Source organism: Falco peregrinus, chromosome 5 (genome assembly GCF_023634155.1).
Source record: "Falco peregrinus isolate bFalPer1 chromosome 5, bFalPer1.pri, whole genome shotgun sequence".
Lineage (NCBI taxonomy): Eukaryota > Metazoa > Chordata > Aves > Falconiformes > Falconidae > Falco > Falco peregrinus.
In genome coordinates this window covers 4,277,713-4,297,657 of record NC_073725.1, presented here as the reverse complement: position 1 = coordinate 4,297,657, position 19,945 = coordinate 4,277,713, and the positions used below count along the sequence as shown (strand labels likewise).

At 38.5% G+C, this 19,945-nt stretch overlaps 1 protein-coding gene across 3 annotated transcripts in view; it reads right to left on the bottom strand.

The window, feature by feature from the left end:
- The window catches only part of PALS2 (protein associated with LIN7 2, MAGUK p55 family member), a 56,421-nt gene that overhangs the window by 10,199 nt on the left and 26,277 nt on the right, over positions 1–19,945 (bottom strand). Inside the window, exons 2-6 of one of the 3 annotated variants that reach the window (XM_055804647.1) lie at positions 15,809–15,909; positions 10,768–10,920; positions 2,902–3,054; positions 2,152–2,379; positions 870–1,001 (exon numbers count right to left, since the gene is read on the bottom strand). In XM_055804647.1, coding sequence (XP_055660622.1) covers positions 870–1,001; positions 2,152–2,379; positions 2,902–3,054; positions 10,768–10,920; positions 15,809–15,907 — 765 coding nt within the window. In that variant the 5' untranslated portion in view covers positions 15,908–15,909. Of the gene's footprint in view, positions 1–869; positions 1,002–2,151; positions 2,380–2,901; positions 3,055–10,767; positions 10,921–15,790; positions 15,913–19,945 lie in introns of all 3 variants that reach the window. The other 2 variants (XM_055804644.1, XM_055804643.1) reach the window with 2 other exon arrangements.

Below are 19,945 nucleotides of genomic sequence, written 5' to 3'. Positions count from 1 at the left end.
AATATATATATATATATATTATTGCTTTCAAGTAGTGTTTGGCTCACTACTGCTTGTTATGTAGCAAAGGGTGTGCAATTTAGGCGTAGAAAGGGAAATCAATAATGCTAAACTCTTTGCCTGGATTGCCACTGCCACTTGCAATTCTGAGTACCTCGGTTAAGAAAATTGTCTTTAACGTTCACTCGTCCCACTTTCAAAAGCACTGATGATATTTAATTGCATGTATAGTGTCTTGGAAAAAAAAAATAAAAAACGGCATAAGCGCTGGGTTACATTTCCACTGAAGGACTGAATGTAGAAACACAACCTTAAAGCAGGATAAGCTGTTAATATTTGAAATAGTGCCAAACACTTTGATGATGGACACACACACTACAGCTCACAGACCCTGACCGCCACTGTAGAAATAAAAGATACAGTGCCTCCAAATAGCTACTCTCACCCCTCTTCAAACCCACGGGGTTCATTTCCCGCTCTCAACACTGAGCACTCATGAAGGGGTCCGCTTCTTCACAGTCACTGTCAGGGAAGGCTTAACCACAATTAATATCGTCCACCTAAAACTTTCTGCTAGAAACTGCCCTCTTAAACTGCTTTTGGAATGTCTAGCCTTATGATACAAGATCAAAGACAAACAAATAGCAGTGATAACAAAATGAGTGTTACACACACAATTTATACCATTCAATTTTCTCTAGTATTTGTGATTAATATCACAATATTAGCTTGAAATTGGATTGCAGCATAAATATTTTTTCTTGTATCTATTCTTAAATGGGAGTAGATCATAATTTAAAGACTTTATTATTAAAGCAACTAGCAAAGATTTAAAAAGTAAGATAAAAAACTAAAAGCTTTTTACCAACCTGCCACCAATTTGGATCTTCCCGGTTTACAATCTGAAGAATTTCTCCTTTAGAAAATTTCAAACCTGCTTCTTTGCATGGGATGAGGTTGTCATTATATGGATTATAATCGAAATGACACTTCACAAAAACCTGAAATGTGCAAAAATTTACAAAGCTTAAACATTGTAAAATACATTATTACTAAGTTATCTGTCAAACTGAACTGATGTCTATAGCTACAGCATAAAAAGTTTGACGTGATCAAAGTTGCATTTGGCAAGTGAAGTACACTCTACGGAAAAACTGGTATATACCAGCTGAGAGAGTAGAATAATCAGCAGTGCCAACCTTGGCTGAAGGAGCTTCATGATAAAAATAAAAACCCCCAACCCTGTTCTATTTGGACAATGTATTACAAACCACTCATTTTTGCATTTCAGTATATACAACTCAATTAGTATTCTGACTTTAGATTACTTAAACTCTCAGAATATAAGCAGTTATTCAAGGCTTGAGGAATCTTAAGAATTGATTTTGCTATGAACTCAAAAGACTCAAATCTGATGCAGGGCAAGAAACAGTAAAGTTGCATCAACAGGCTGGAAACGTCTTTTGACATTTTTCTGCCAGGTTAGGGAGCGAAGGAAACGGTGCGCTTTCCTCAAATACAGCACATTCCCCCAGCACCTACGCAACGTAAGCGTAGTCTGTTATGTCATGGGCATTAAGACCTGCTACCTGAAGGACTGTCTTACAAGATGCTTCAAAGGCACCGATTTAGAGCAACAAGTAACTTCTGCAGTGGAGAAACTGCCAGTCTACAGCAATGACGAAAGGATAAGGAATAGCCACCCTCCAAGCTCCTATTTAAGCCAGCAAGCTCAAGCGCATCTGTTGAATTCAATGGTTCTAAATTCTGTGAGACGGCGTACTTGGGCACTGATCACGTTACAAACACATGCGGTTCACTGCAGTTCAGTGTGATTGTGGCTAGGTCACCAAAGGTCACTCCATGTCAAAGAAACATACTTTATATGTAGTATACAAATGCTTATCAATCTGAGATACACATTAGAACTTTTTAGGCAGGCCTGTTAGCCATGGTATTAATCTACTGAATAAACGCATTTCCAAAATGTAATTAAGGGTGAATACAGGTATCTATATTTTAGCCTTCCTGCTAATCTTAAGTACACAAAATAATCAAAATATAATGAACGCAAAACCTTAAAATAATCTTCTATAATAAAGTACCAAGTAGAAGTTCTTTTGACAGAATTGTTAGAAATGCGCTACTGACCTGTTGAGGAATAACAGTGTCTCTGTAGCTGGGGAGAATCTTCAGAGTGACACTGCCACTAATATTTTTCAGCAGTTCCTGCAGTTCTTTTGGATTGTTTCCAACCTCATGGCCATTCACCTCTTTGATAATGTCACCTACATGCAGAAGACCTTGTCGATCTATCATTCCACCATGAAGAATTCGTGCTATTACCAGATCATTGTTCTCAACTCTAAACGTAACACCCTGAAAGAGGAACGTGACACCTAGTTTGCCATTGTCTGAATTTCAATTTCATTTTACCATTATCTCAAACAAAAACATACAGCTATGGAATATTCTATCTACCCCAATGAAAAGACAGTAATAGTTACTACAGTGTAAGAGCTCCTAATACACAGATAAGCATCAGGTGACACAGAAGTGCTTTCAGACAAGGTTTTCATATAACTGAGCTATGACTCTGCTGTCCTTGATCGCATGCAATCCTGTCATTTTGTATCAGAACCAAAGAGATGCTGTGTTAGTCAGTTAGGTTTGCAAGTCATTTAGCCTAGTGGCTGCCTATTCACTATCTCATCATTTTTGACAGAGAACAGGATGGAGAACACACATATTTCTTCTTATTTCAACCTTTCAGTACTGATCTTAGCACACACTAAATTACACAACATAATAATGGAAATAACTAGAATATAATGCAAGAAATCAGGCACATGCAAACGTTTTCACACACAACTTAAAGACACGCTCATCTTTATTACTTACCAGTGGCTCTCCTGCTCTTTTGTGAATTCCGAGGATACGAATAGCATCTACTGGAACAATCTGATTGTTCACTGAAGAATTATTGACTTCTGGGCTAGAAGGAGGGGAATCGTAACATTTTGAAGCCACAATATCATGCGCTTCCAAGAGTGACTGCAAAGGAACAGAAAAAGCCTTTTTAAAAATAATGAAATAAACATTTGCAAAAGTATTTACTGCTGAATAACCACTGAATCTGCCCTTTTGGGACCAGATTATAAAACTCTTACTTCACATGGAATGGAGCAAAAACTGCCACACAAGAACTGGCACGGACTGATAAGCCTACTGTCTTGGCAAATATGCTCTCTTTTGTAAATACAAATGCTTCTTCTAAAGGAAGTACAAGAGAAACGTAATGAATTTGGGAAGAATACATGATCTTGCAGGGAAGAAGATGAAAAAAAGGAGTACCTAAAATAGTCTTTCACCTAATGAGACAGTATCTGAGCAAATGGTTAATGGAAATGAACAACCCACTGGAAAAAACATGAAGATAACTCATTATTAGATACTTGTGTTTAATGTAATAAAATTTTCCCCCACAGTAATTTGGATAATTACAGGTATGCAAGGACTTCTAGCAATCTGCAAAATGAGTGCTTTCTGCTTGCACAAAGCCAAAGCAGAATTCTAGCACCAAATGAATCCAAGTTGACAGAATTCATTTTCTGTACGACAAGAGCTCAGACCTCATAGTTAATGGTGTTTTCACCAGCCCACATACATGAATACAGTGAAAAGGAGGAGATCCAAATAAATACAATCATTTTTGGAAGACAATGCAATTTAGACTTGATTTTCTCATAAAAGATACTGTAAGATTTAAAGACTTACAAGACAATACATACAGGTAAAACAAGATCAAACTTGTGAAATTAAACAGCGGAGACCTTCTGTCTTCAAGAGGAAAAGGGACACTCTATAGCGACCGTATACAGTAGTTGAAGGCAGCGCATACTATAGCACAGATAGTCTCACTGACAGATACAGAAAGGGGAGCAGTAGTAAGCAGAGGAGATGACTACCAAGCCTCCAACAACATAGCTTTGTTTCCAGCAGTGACCTGATGAGATACAGTCTTAAGTCAGATCACCGACTGGTGTCGAGGAAGTCACTCTAAGCAGCCACCACAGGGACTACCACTGATGGCGACATGCCCGTGCCAGAGGAAGACCACAAACTACTAGGAAGCAGAGCAGGTGAGCAGGCAACATTTAAGCCAACTTAATAATTTCGCTATGCAGCCTGTTCCATCCTTCTGTAAGCCACCTCTACCCTAGAAGCTGTACAACGCTATTAGTTCAGAACTAATCTCAACATGCGAGCCCTCAAAGGGTCACAAACCAGAGCAGTCGTTTTTATCTGCCCATTACACGATGACCCTGCTGATATTTCAGCTTGAGATTAGGAAGAGGTACTAATTCACTGATTCTGCCCCTGCCATTAAGAGAGTAAAAAAAGCTGTTTATTGTGGCTATGATACTGTGGACATAAACCAAATCAAATAAAATAGAAAAGCCAATAATTTATTTAAACCAAGCAATTTATAACTCTTCGTTATCCAAGACACATCTAATTCAAAAACCAGGAGAACAGATCTCTCTTTGCAAGCAACATTTCTGGATCTTTCCACAATCCCGAAATGAAACCAACTAGCATCAACTACACATTTCAACACATTAGCGCTTACAAAACCAGGTAGATACATCAGTATGGTACTTCCAGTTTTCCTTTCTGGTCACATGCTAGAACAAATTGTTTCCAAACTTTCTGGCCACAAACCACTAGATTTCTCATGCAGCTTTACCCATAACGAGCTTCTACAGCTTTAACAGTCATAAAACTTATGGATTACAATCTGATCCACAGTCAAAAAAGACGACTACACTAACAGGCCGTGTCATCCTTTTCAAATTAACATGCTCTGTAAGATTCTTCAGTTCTTAAATCTGACAGCATTCCACATTCTGATCCTATTTAGTCACTCCTTTCATGGATAAGCATGAATTCTTTCGACTAGTACTTAACCATCTCTGGGCCACAAAATCTTTTTCCTGCTATTTACATGATGGCTGAGTCACAGAAGGACTATCAGAGATGGTACATCGCTGCCCACAATTATAAAACATGGTTTCTTTAAGAAAAGTAGTTTATTGGCCTTGTCAAAGCAAGCCATAGTTAACTTAACTGCCTTCCCACCCCTCTCAGTTCTGAAACTCAGGAATCTATACCAGTTTTATAAGACTGTTTCCAGCCAGCCAGGTCAGCATACGGACCTATAGAACACTTAAACAAAGCCACCTGGCAACAGGGGCCACGTGTCTGTATCCACTGCGGGACTATTGCTCAGTTACTTTCTTATTTCAGTAATACTGGTGAGTGATCTGAGAAAAACAGTTGCACAAACTTTTCTTAGTATCGGAAAAAGTGATACTCTGTGCTCCTGCACCTCCAGAGCTCCCCTGGAATCCAACTTTTCCCATACTGGTGCTGGAACACTTGCAAAACCCACCGCAAAAGTCTGCAAAGCAACATGAACTGAATCATCAACAACCATCAAACAGTTCAAAGTTTTCCTCCATACCAGCATACGTATGGATATATATCCATACGGACATATGATCATATACAGGATCAGCTGACTATCCAAGACTGGGTAACTGTAGAGAGGTTCTCATGGAAAAAATGGCAATGCTGCCAGAATAAGGCAGTTAGAAGAACTCCCTGCATATGACAAGAGATCTCGCACAACGGACATACAGTCCTGTGGCAGACTGTCATGAAGTAATCCATAAACTTAGAAAATATTGACTCCTTTACAGTAGTTTTCTGTGGCTGTACTTATTTGACAGGTTATAAAAAGGAAGTTATTCAAAATTCAGTAAACAAACTAAACCACGTTAAACATCCAAGGCTCTCTACAGTGCTGAAGCCAAGTTCTAGTTCAAAATCTGTTTTTCCTAAAAGAATTCTCAGCACAATCTATACCTATGAAACATTGCCTGCTCTATATGATAACTATTTCCCTGACTGTGATCCAATAGAACAGTTACATTACAAATTGGAGGCTGGGGTTGGGGGTTAATATACAAGAGAACAACTCTGTGGTCTTGAATTCAGGACTCAAAAGTACTTAAAATATTTCCATTCCTCTTTTATGCACTAAATATGTGCTAGTCTTCTCTGGTAACACTATTTAGATATTAGAACTTAATAAATGGACTACAGGCCCATAACATACATGTCAAAAGCAGGTATTTTTGAAGGCTGTTCTGGAAAAGTGAGGAAATCATTTAGGATCCTAGAGATATCAGGGGGACTGGTAAGGAAGCATGAATATGTGGGAAAAACAACCCTATAAATTAAGATATGTCTAGGAAGCAACTTAAAATCACTTTTCTAAATGAAACATTTTAAAGGTATGATTAACCCTTGTAAAGCTAACTATTAGAAGAAAATAGTGGCTGCTTTTCAGATTAAGCATTTTCTTGCCAGCAGAATCTACTGTTTAGGATGGATGGCTTGCATAATTCTTGGAAAGGTGAAAGTAACTGACCAAGTTCTTCCATAAGCAGCAGAAGTGAATCTTCTGCATATTTAACTGCTCCAACAATGCAATACTTGCAGCTCCTCTCTCCTCCCTCAAGGCAACCTCTCTTACCATTCCTCTCTTCTGCTCTGCAGCTATTGCCTGGTATGGAAAGACTTGCCATATAGCCTTTTCTATGCATGGCACGTGCCAGCTGGCTCTTCGGTATATATTGGCCTGACGGCCGGTCATCGATACTGTGAAATTCGTGAGAACTTAGTGTCTTTTACGCTTTGACCCCCGAAGAGTTCAGTTAAAACTAAAAGGGGTAAAAAGTGGAAGCGAAGAAGAAGAAAGGAATGAAAGAAAAAATGAGAAAAGGAGAAAAGGGAGAGAACAGTCAAACATAATAGCATAACCATACATGCACCTGTACTCCCTAAGTCAGTCCCCCCCTCAAGGTTCTTCTAGAAACACATGTAAAAGAAATGAAGTTCTGTAATTTGGTATTTTCAGCACTAAACGATACACTCAAATAGGCTATTGCACTGGCGACTTGTATACCATATTTGATACCTGTATGCTGAGGTAGGTTACGACTATTAGGTGATGCTGTGATAAAGTGGCACTATTTATTTGTAAAATATAGAATCAGCCTCAAACAGTTACACAATACTGTCCACGAAACTTTAAGAGTCAAGTCAAGGTGGCTTGTTTACACATTTACTGAACTAGAGAACGGATGCAAATTACATTTCCAGTAATTATAAATTACACTGTATTTTTCCTTTCTTCCTTACAGGTCCCTTCTTACAGAATTTGGAATATGTCTCCTTGCACCAAACGAGACAGAAAGGATAGCACTTACTTCTTACATTCTTAGTTTTCTGTTTCCTTTTCATTGAGACATATATAGCCTCCTCAAGCTTTAGAAGGAATACTGTATCCATATTTTGGTCTGCAAATTGGCCTAGAAGCTCTTCTACAGTGGTCACAACTATGATACTAGTTAAATAAAATCACTTAATCAAATTACAGATACTTTGGCCTCAGTTGTCTTTGTTGCCTTCCTCCAGATGGGGAATGGAAGCACAGAATTAAGGGCCAAAAAGTACACCCTAATTTTAGGCTTCAAAACTGAATCAGATCAGATCTACTTTTAAAAAGTAAGTAGCCAGCTGCTTTTTGCCTGTGTGCAGCAGTCAACACTGCTTATTGTTTCTGCAAATGAGACAGAAGGCCTCTCAACAGGCACTCAGAAAATATATAAAAAAACAACAAACCCAAGCTAAAGCTATTTCACTTTTTTTTTTTTTTTTTTTTAATTTGTTTCTAATGAACTCTTATTCTGACAGAGCGAGGGACAGGTTAGTTCACCAGGGCAGCAGTTAACTATCTTAACCATCAAACAGTCATTTCTCTTCCTTTCATACCTAATTCTTTCTGTACCATCCAGGTTATGCGGCAAAAGCGGCAGGGAACCCTAGAAATAGCTTGTTTCTCTTTCTTACCCATGACTTGCCCAACAGTACAGCGAAAGAAACGGCATGCAATCTTGCACGCAGTAATCGTGACATGAGTTTTTAAACTGTGTTCCAAGGAAGAGTCAACAAACTGTGAACCAGTAAGTCTGATGTTGATATTAAACAAATGAGAAGTTTCCATAAAAAACAGAATGATTGGACAAAATAGATCATGGGAAAGCATCAACATGCATTAAAACGGGAAGTCATGCTTCTCAAATCTAGTTAAGTTCCTTGAAAGAGTCACCAAGCATGGTAACAAGGCAGTTACAGTTGATGAGATAGATGAATTCCCAAAAGGCCTTAGATAGACTTCTTTATCAAAGTCTTTTAAAGAAACAAAGCTACTACACGGCAAGCAGTAAGGCTCTCAAGTGGATGGTTAAAAGACAGAAAAACTGGGCCCAGGAATATAGTATTTTTAGTTTTCAAAATTCATGTCACCAGGGGATTTCTCAGAGGCATCTGGGCTCTGAGTTCTGCACCTGCCAAATACGCTGACATGTCAGATAAGTGGTCTACGAAACGCGGAAGAGAAATGAATGACAGGGTTTGCTGGTGCTGCTGAACTATTCAAGGAGTAAAACAACTGACTGTAACATGCAGGAGCACCTCATGAGCAACAGAGTAAGAACAAGGTAAATCAAATTCAACACAGACTGCAAGGAAAAACACAATCCTAATATAACGTGTTAACCGAGAGACTCAGAAGTGGTATCTCAGAGGTGTAAACAGTAGAAAAGCAAAGCAAACTGAAAAAAACAACCCACCTCTACGGTTACTGAGCCTAGAAGTACCTCTGCATTACTAAGAGGGTAGTCAAACATTGGAACAGGCTTCCTAGAGGTGGTTGATGCCTCAAGCCTGTCAGTGTTTACCAAGGCATTTGGAAAATGCCCTTAACAACATGCTTTAATATTTTGTTGACCCTGATATTGTCAGGACTAGGTGATCATTGTAGGTCCCTTCCAAATGAAGTATTCTATTCTACTCTGTTCACCAGCTGTTAAAAAGGCAAACTAAATACTAGGAATTTTTAGGCAATGAGTAGGAGATGTAATGGAAATTACTACACCACTTCATAAATCCACATTGCTGTGAATGCTCTGGGAAGCTGTATACAGCTTTGCTTCCCTTCTTTTTATTTGAGACAGACAGACAGACATATACCGTGAGGTCTCTCAAATCAAGAGTAACAAAAAACATGCAAGGAATCGCATAAATGTTAGCATTTTTGTTCAGCAGCTGCTTTGGGACTTCTATGTTAAATGTGTGGGTTGCTTAAGCCTGAACCAAGGGAGAACATGACTCCAGCATCACGTTGTGCCGCTCTAAGTATGACTTAGAATGACTCCTGGGTTTGCCTTAGTATTGGCTACTCACGCTAATTAAAATTTTTATTTGATCTCCGTCTCCTAAAGAACATTTCCAGTCTCCACTACAAAAATTCTTTGCCTGGTTGGTCTCTGGTCTCTGCCATCTCTCTCCAGAGATCACTGCTATAGTGCCTTTCAAAGTCAGTCTATTCCAGCACTTAAGTCACTTTGATCTTTTGATTCATTCTCTTTGACTTGTCAATTTTAGTTTCTCTGTCTAACACAACGGAACTTTGTCAGGTCTGTCACAGCACCAGTGGGCCTCCAAAGCCAATCTTTTTGCATTACAACGACCAGTTCCTCTAAACTCATCCTCTCCTTTTGAGTACCCATTTCTGCTAAGGGATCAAAGACTGATTTGCAGGTTTATTCACCCGTAAGCCTCCAATTTGATCCACTGGCTATGACAGCCTTCTGGACAAGTAAGAGCACAAGGGAGACTCTTCAGAAGAGGCAGCGGAACTATCAGCATCCAGAATAGCTACTACCTCAAAAGCTGAGCTCCTGAAGTGTTTCCTCTTCCAGCAGGCCACAACACAGCTTGGCAGCATATCCAGTGATTATTTATGTTAAATTGTAACGCACCTCACTGCTACATTTGTATAACGTATAACTGAAAACTTGGGGGGAGGGGGGGGAAGGTGTGTTTAAACTCACACCCCCCCCAAAAATATCTATGACTCTATGCCAAAAGCAGCACATTTATACTGTGACAAAAGGTTTCCTTGTGTTCTTCTACAGGATACCTACAGCTAAGTCCCAAAGTCAGCTGAAGCCTGGCCTAGGAGGTCCAGAATCTAGCAAGGATTTACAAACCTTCAAGGGTCGGTACAGAAGCTGGTAACAGAATGGCAGTATGGAAAAACATCTGCTTTTGACAAGCAGATGTCAAAATTTCACTTAAATACAGCAATAGTGAGAGGGATGCAAAGTCTCAACTTGAGCTGCAGTGCAGATTGCAGCATAGAAGAATCACGTTCATTCACTCCACAAACTGTGTTATCTTGCACGAGTATGAATGCCAACAGCTGAACCAAAATGCAGAACGGTCAATATCAGGGACTAGAGACCACCTGGAAATGCTGAAGATAAAGCCTTCAGGGAACTGTTACGGAAACTTCAGTTATACAGGAAGTAAATACTTGTCCTGCCCAAGATTTATAACAGAAACTTCAGTGGATTTTAATACAATAAGTGAAGATATTCTTGAAGTGATATTAAAGGATAAAATCATGCGCACTCTTAACCTCACATGGCTTCTGTTTTACCTGTCATTTGCAGTAAAATCCTACATACTAAAGTTCACTACAGTTCAGGTTTTGTTTTGTTATTATTCCTAGATCCGTATGTGGACGCTGACACGGTAAGCTGGTAATAGACAGTAAAAACGTGGCACCTGAAAATGAGGCTCCTTGAGTATTCCAACCAATTCTGCAATATTTTCATCTTTATTTACTAAGGGACTGATGTCTTCAAGAATTTCATTCACCAACTCCAGGTTGTTGTCACTGACAGCCTCAAGTTTAGAATCTTCCAGTCGCTCATGAGCCTGTAAGATTAAACATATATCTATAGTGTGTGGTTAAGTTTCAAGTAGCTCCAATTTATAAACCTTTAAAATAATTTCTTGGCGCAACCTTTAGCAGGAAAGCCAGAAAAATTACGTCTCGTGTAATCTGTGTATTTTACATGCTTACATTTTGCATGACCCAACAAACCTCATAAATGGCACCTGTCAGAGACGCTTGTACATCCTTATTTGCCACAACCTTCATGCTATATACACCAAACAGTCCTCTCTGAACAGTATAGTGCCTCAGATCTCTTCTGCTTCAGAACCCACTACAAGTACACCTTCTAGAAGGATAAAAAAGGAACTATGGGACCTGCTCAGAAGACACAAAGTCTGCAAGAGCAGCATTTACCACAGGCTCCTCCTATTAAAACACCTACAAACCAGCAAATTTTAAAAGGAAATCTGCATAACTAAAGGAAATGCTAAAGAAAAGTCTGCAGCAAAGGCAGCTAACAGCATCCCAGGCTGCATTAAGAAGCGTGCTGCCAGAAGGTCGACCTCTACTCAGCAGTGACGAGGCCACACCGGGAGTACTGTTTATAATTGTAGACCTACTGGAGAGAGTGTACCGAAGGGCCGTGAAGACAGTGAAAGGACTGGAGCACCTAGTGTTTGGGGAAAGGCTGGGAGACCTGGGACTGCTCAGCCTGGAGAACAGACAGCTTCAGGGGGGTCTCATCAATGTGTATAAATACCCGAAGGGAGGGTGCAAAGAGGATGGAGCCAGGCTCTTTTCAGCGGGTGCCCAGTGACAGGACAGGAGACAATGGGCTCAAAGTGGAACACAGGAGGCTCTGTCTAAACATAAGGAAACACTTCTTCTACTGTGAGGGTGACTGAGCACTGGCACACTTTGCCCAGAGAGGTCGGAGTCTCCCTCCTTAGAAATATTCAAAAGCCATCAGACATGGTCCTGGGCAGCCATCTCCACGTGACCCTACTTGAGGAGGGCGTTGGACCAAATGCCCCCCCAGAGGTTCCTTCCAACCTCAACCATTTTGTGATAACTTTTAATCTCTTTCTCTTTTTAATCCTTTCTTAAACACTGCAGATACTTAGATTCATTGAAAGGTAGGAGCTTTGAGTGGTAAGAGAAACATACCATCTTATTTATTACAGGTACTGCTGTACCATAAAATTAGGGAATAAGAGGAGGCCAAAAATAATTAAGATTCTCAATGCATTCAAATAAGAGTTATTTACAACACCGAAGCAACAAGTTCAAAAAAGAACAATCGCTTTGGCATGTAAAAATACAACAAACAACAGATATATTCGGAAGTCATCTATACATACTTCCCATATATATAATTTAAAGGTATGTGCACACATCTACTTTCTTATTAGTGCTTTAAAATAGATGCTAAAATAAGATTTTGCTAAAACCAGAAAACTTCGTTTCCTGAAATCATCTGAGTATTAAATTCTACTTCATATCCATAAAATGGTATTTGTGCAGGACCGATGATCAAACACTGGAAAGGCTAACTTAACATAGAGAAAGACATTTCAAACATTTCCCAACACCAACACACACAAACCAAATGACCATGATTACGAAGTCATAGGAAGCCTGGCACCTACACACATTCTCCTTTAGAAGGGAATGAATGCTATTTTGTACATAATACATACAGTAAACAACATCCTTCTTTTAAAGTCTGCTTCTTCTACAGCAAGTAAACCCATAAATCTATTGACTTTTAAACATACACCCACTGCAAAACCTTTATAAGATTAGAGAATATGGGTTACCTCCTTTGTCACTCATTTTCTTTATAATACTACCACTAACACAGTATAATTTAAAGTATCCTCACCCTTCACCCCAAAATCAAGGCCATGTATATACTGAGGAACAGAAAGTTTATCAGTCAACAACCTCTGATCCTGTATTATGTTGGGGAGTAGCAGGACATGGAGTGGTATGAATAATTTAAGAAAGAAAAAAAATTAAAAAAGGAATACTTAGGTATTGCAACTATTTTTTTTATTCCAGTTTACAATTTCAAAAATAGTGATACTGAATTGAGGTTTTTGATTCATTCAATATTTATTATACTTGCCAAATGTTCAAATAGTAAGGCCTTTGCCTCCAACCATCTGACATCCTAAATACTGGACTCAACGTTTATAGATTACCCTCGAGATGTTTCCTTGGTCTGAGTTAGGCATTCACCTGGTGTGCTCTAGGCTATGCTACAATATTAAAAGCAGTAGATAAAGTTGTGACGTTCAAAAGAACAGTTAACAACCCAGGAGAAAATAACTTTAATAAGACAGTTCAGTAGTAAAACTGAGTACAATTCATGCATGTTCCAAATTCAACAACTGTTTTCAAAAAAGCATAACAATTCTAAAGGCTAGTTAGGATTGAACATAAACCTCAGCACAGGAAAGACACAGATTTGTTGGAGCGGATCCAGAGGAGGGCCATGAAGATGATCAGAGGCTGGAGAACCTCACCTATGAAGACAGGCTGAGAGAGTTGGGGTTGTCCAGCCTGGAGCAGAGGAGGGTCTGGGGAGACCTTACTGCAGCCTTCCAGTACCTAAAGGGGGCTTATAAAAAGATGGGGGCAAACTTTTAAGTAGGACCTGTTGTGATAGGACAGAGGATAATGTTTTTTAGACTAAAGGAGAGTAGATTCAGATTAGATATATAAAGGAAGACTTTTTATGATGAGGGTGGTGAAACAATGGAACAGGCTGCCCAGAGATGTGATAGATGCCCCATCCTGGAAACATTCAAGGTCAGGCTGGACACAGCTCTGAGTGACCTGATGTAGGTGAAGATGTCCCTGCTTATTGCAGGGGTGTCAGACTAGATCATCTTTGGAAGTCCCTTCCAACCAAAATTATTCTATGATTCTATAAACATCAGTAAAAGACAGGAAAATACATTTTACAGTGATTACGGTTACTTCCCTTTCCCCTACCACCTACTGAAGAATGGAAAGGCACAGTAAAAGAACCCTATCACAAAACAGATCTGTATTTTCTACCTTAATGCCTTTATTCTAGACAGAACAAGTGTGAAATTAACCTAGAACAATTTTAAAAGATTAGCCAAACAAGCATTGCAAAATATTATAAACTAATGACTATGCTTATAGCTTGCCTTCATTTTTTTAAGGGCTGAAAAAGAAAAAAAAAATAAGGCTTGTATGGCTCATGACACATTTCCTTAAGTTTCTTTTGGTCCTTTTTGGGATACTTTACATAATGATTAGACTTAAAAACTGACTAATTAAAGGGAAATGAAAAGCTTTTGCATTTCTGGCCTGGTCTGAAATGCATCTCCTTAAATAATGTGACCATCTCAGGGTCCTGAGAATTGCCTATTCCATTAAAACTAGCTCTTCTAATAGAAGAACAGGTGTTACGTATCTTTAGGGACAAATGGATATATATGAACTATATATACTTCATGAAATGTGTTCTCATTTTGATCTTGTCCTTATTTAGCTCTGCTGGTTAGAACTGAGTTTTTCAGTTTAATTCTCAAATACTTTCAAAAGAAAATATGATTGCAGTCATGCCATATGAACACAATTGAAACCTTTCAGCATTCTAGATAAAGCAAGTTTATAGTGAAGAATCTGTTTCCATTACAAGCACTTTCTTACATCTGCTAGTCATTAAATTCCACGTAACTGTAATTGGCCATTAAAGCACAAATTCTTGATACGAAAAAAATGCTTTGCAATGAACATTTTCTTCATAATAAATATTAAATTAAAGATGACCTATGCAGCAAATACTGAAGTTCAAAACAACTCTAAGTAAGAAAATGGTTTTACTTACTCTAGCAAATTTAGTACACAAATCTTTCCTTCTGCAGTCACTAGCTGATGAGACACTTCCATTATTTCTAATTTTATTACTGTGCAATGTCTTCCACTTACAGCCAATTTTTTTGACCAGCTAAACAGAAGTAAATTCTTACACGAATTGTTATGAGAAGTTTTCCTTTTTAGATTTTTATACTGAGCAAAATCCCTGCACAACAATCCTTTCCAGAGTATTTCATGCCTGCCCAGAGGGCACTGCTTTCAGATGTCTATTCATATTAAAGAGATAGCTACATTTAAGCTGACTGGTTTTTTCCTCATGAAAGTAGCTTTTTTTAATGAGGTAAAATTAAGAAAGAACATTAAGTGCTGTGCAATATTGACTGCATCTCCTACTGGTAAGATCAGCTACATTTTAATTACAGAGTCCAACGATTTTTTGTAAATATTACCTTACATATTTATAATTGATTGCTACCAGCTCTAAATAAAATATTTTCATAATGTAAGACCAAAACTAAGGATAGCCCATGTCTCACAGAGCTGACAATTAAAGGTACCAGCATTAATCTGAGATCCAGGAAAGGGCATGGAATCAATATTTCACTGGGCTGATCAGAGCCAAAGAAAAAAAAGAAAACTTTTTGGGAGAAAGAAGGTTATTGCTCTCACTTTTCACTTTTGGCAAAAATGGTAGAGGTCAGATGGCATGTGGGTTTTGCACACAACAGTGGTCATGAGACTATATCAAAACCAACTGCTTCTAATTTCAAGTATTTTGACATTTTCTTCATAAATAATGTTACCACACAATTTCTGGAGTCTCTGAATTTTTCTTCTTCCTCTAGAATCTTCTATATAACAATAAATCACTGTGTACAGAAATTACATTACACCAAATATTCAACTTCAAGAACTCCTGCAAGTCTTTTAATAAAATGTACCATACATAGTGCCATTGTTAATATCTCAGTCCATACTCAATGTTCACACAGCAATTTCAGAGTAAACATATTTCCAGATTCTACTCAAATCAGCAAATTGAAATACCTTAGCAAGTGATCTTACAATAGGGTTTTCCATAATTCCTTTAAGAAAAATCAGGTCTATTTCTTCAGCGCCTGTTGATGTCGGCAGATCAGTAAGGTTATCCAGGACCTGCTGCATGGCTGCTGACAAAACAAAAGCAAAAAGTAAGTACTGACCAAAACAGGCTTGCATAAATAGCAAAAGCTCTGGGAAACATCACAATTTTAACTTTAGAGACATTAAGCAGCCAACTACATCTACTGTAGACAGGCAAGTGGTCAAAACAGAAGAAATACTTTTTTTGTGTGTTTGAAAGATGGAAATAAAGGATCTATCCAAATCCTTATCACCACGATCAACTTAAATCCAGCCCCAGCACATTCCTTTCAAGATTCACTACTACTTGAAAGATTTAAAAAAACAAACAAGTATGAACTATGTATAAGGTATGCATAATCTTGCAAATACAATAAAGCAACTCATTCACGACACTCTTCATTTCAACTCCCTTTCAGAGGAAGTTTTCAGCCCTCATATATACTCCAAACAGCTACAGGTTTTACAATGCTTGTATAGGCTATATGCCACTGTTTTTAAAACGAACACATAGCTCCAAACTAATATAACCAAATTTAATTTAACCAAAAATCTGCTTCTAAGGCAGCTTTTACCGTGGCAACACTTGTGCCCATGCCCAGCAGTCCTTTACAACCAGGCCTGACTTATTGCACTCCAGCACCAAGTGTAGATGGTGCAGATGCTAACATCACCCGGGCACCACAACACACTGCAATGGGGAGCGTATCCTACAGTGCGAAACACGTGCCTGCCCAGTACCCTCAGTGATTTTCCCGGCTATCCACAGACTCACAGAGAACTGCAGCAGCTTGGGTGAGAATGAACAACGTTGCCCAAGAAAGAGTCAGAAAGATGGAGTCCCACCATCCCAGCGGCCTTATCCCATGAGGTTGAACGATGAGAATTTATTTTAAAACTGTTTCCCAAGAAAAAACTGTTTAAAACTCTCCCATTTAAGATAAAGTTGAACAAAACACACCTTTTATGCTGGACAACAGGTTCAGTGTGTTCATATACTACAGAGTTCTTGCACATCTGGGCTCACATGCAGCAGCCCTTAGCTGGCATTACACCAACTAGCCTCAAGTTTGCAAAGATGCACATGTGCCAGCTTGGGCTGAGCACAAAACGGGGCAGCACTGGGGACAGTTAGGACGTCCTTCACAAGGTAAATGGTTATTCTTTCTCTGTTTTCCAACACAGGACTAAATATTCTTATCTTGTAGTAATATCTTAGTAGTGAATAACCTATACTGTTCACGTTTTTAACTGTATTCTTTTGCACTCCTGCTGAGTTATATGTGCATGCTCAGGCTCCGACAAACACATACACAGGTATACTAAAAAAAACCACCTTCTGTTGAGGTTGCCAACAAGCTAAAAAGCATTAGAACAACCACTGTGTACTGCAATGATCTGCATGTTGCATAGCAGCATAATTCAAGAGAATTAGAAAGCGTATATGCTCCTTCTCCCACACAGGAATTTACCCTTAACTTTCCCCATTGCTTTATAATGAAAGCTATTATGAAACGCTGTACAGTAACAGAACAAACAGCATTTCTCAACACCTACTTTCTAATTTCAATTCTTCCTAGAAAATTCCATCCCAAGAAAAAAAATTATGGCCATTCTTTCTGTCAAGTGGAACTGACTTTTCAACAATCAAATCATCTGGTGTGCCACATTTTAACTACAGCAGTGTATGTCAAAAGACTGCATTTAAAAAAGGATGTTTTAACCATACTCCTTGCTTTCAAAAAGTGAATCTTCTGTGAAACCATGAGTAGGAGGGAAAATGACACTTCATGCTTTCAGATTTTGAAGTAATATTACTTCTATTTTATAACAGACAAAGTGCTGTTAGCAATCACACATTACATAAAGTCACCAAATCAACCTGTAAATAGTCCACACCTGCCTCAGACTAGGCATGTCCTGTATCTTGACAAGTTCAGCTGTAGGTGCAACTGCCTTGTTCCACATTTTCTCAATTCCCAGTTATAGATTAATGACTCTTAATGCAATCATGCAAGCTACAGTATTTGCAGGAGACAGATATTTCTAGGCAATGTGTGTAGTGCACTAGGTGCTGCACTGCAAGAGCTCCAATAATAAGCTTTCTTTACATTTTTAATGGTTATGTAAATTATGTTTAAGGGACTTCAGGTTAGCCTTTTGTTCTTATAAATAACCTGAGTAAAAATATAAAGCTTCCTTCAGGTCAAAGCATGCATCTCAACTACCAGTTGCAGTTCCAGCACTTGGTGCTGACAGGCATGCGTAATAAAAGACATTCCGTATCTATTACCATGTTAATAAGCTGTTTCTTACATAACCCTTTCAGAATTCTGCTTCTCTTAGAATGATGAAACTAAAAAATAAAATCCCTACATAAAAACTTTATCATCAAGGAGAAACTGTTAAGAGCAACATTAAGCTTCAAAAGAATGACTTTCAATCTTTGCGCAGCTAGGCAGTATATTTTCAAACGAATAATTGTATTTAGTAAAAGTTTCACAAATCCTAGCACCAAACCTGCTTATATTTTAGCACTCTTGGAAAGCAGAAAACACATTTATCAACATACAGAGTTCAAAAAATTCACAAAGGCAGACCTGCATCCCAGGTGATCAGAACCAAAAGCAGCTGTTTTCAGCAATAGCTTGCTATTGCTGTGCACCTAATGGTTGCCTGCTCTCATGGCAGAGCCATCATGACAGGAGTCTTAGCTAAAAATAGTGTTGCCACAAGAAAAACAAGAAGGCAGGCATATGTAAGTTGCAATAGGGCACTTTTACTCACCCTGGAATGTTTATGTTTGAACACAGTGTGGGTCTCTGTATTCTCAGTCTAGCTAGCCATCTTAAAGGGAAGAACTTTCTAAGCAGCTGAATAAAAAAAAATAGTTAAGTAACCCTTTATTTTAACCAGCTACAAGACTAAGTAAAAATTTTTTAGCCTGAGAGAAAGCTTTAAGCAGCTTCAACAAAGTCTTTGCACCCGTTACCTAGTACACAGTAACTAGAAACTAGAGCAACAGTAACTAGAAACTAGAGCAACTAGTTCACTGTGTTTATATACCTCACAATTTGACAGCTTTACATTCACCTGGCAGTGAAATTCAGAACATAACCAAATGGGTTTTTTGTTTGTTTGTTTGTTTGTTTTTTTTCAAAAAGTCATCATGAGCATCTTCCAACAGGAATTATGTCAGCTGGTTTATTTAAAAAGAATAGAAACAATACCTGGGTACTTTTTGTGACAGACTAGACTAAGTACTTTAATTCCAGCATTCTACAATTATTATTCAAGTCATGGCCCAGCTTCAAACATAGTTCCCATTTATTGTGAAATGCTAATATTTGCTCACATGTGATAATAGCTTTGAAAGTCTAAGCAACATATTGATCTACATTTGCCTTAGATATTCATATGTGTACTTCCCAACAACTTGATTTATTCAAAGACAATTTCAGGGGGGAAGACACTCTGGTTAATGTATTATAAACCCTCTTTTTATGTATCTATTCAACAGGCTTTTGTTTATTCATTTCTAGGGAAAAGAAATCTTATTAAAATACAAACAGCAGGAGAAACGTTGTTTCCAGGCTTAATTATAATGATCTTTCAGAATAATGTAGATATCCATGGAATTTCAAGTAGCAGTCTTTAAAACAATTTCACTTTTTTCTTTCCTGGGGCAAAGCCACCTTAGCTCTTTTAGAAAAGTATCTTATCTTTGAGCAGCAGGAATGAAAGCTGAAGATATAAGTACTCACGTAGAAAAGTTTTACTTAAAAGAGCAGGTCCTATCAAGCAAGGAACAGATGGAACTAAGGAGTTTAGAGACTACCAAATCTAAATACCCTATCAAAAATTGCCTTTTGAGCCTCCCTTCTCTTCTCTGGAAAATCTGCCCTTGAAATGTTGATAGAATTTACTCGGGGTGGGGGGGTGGGGGGGTGGGGGTTGGGGGCGGCCAGGGGAAGACTTGCAGAACTTCAACGTAAATCAGGCGTACAAGAACTAAGGACTACACTGAACAAACTGAGTAAACCAGGTTGCCAGGAGCACTCCTTATTGTTGAATACTTTG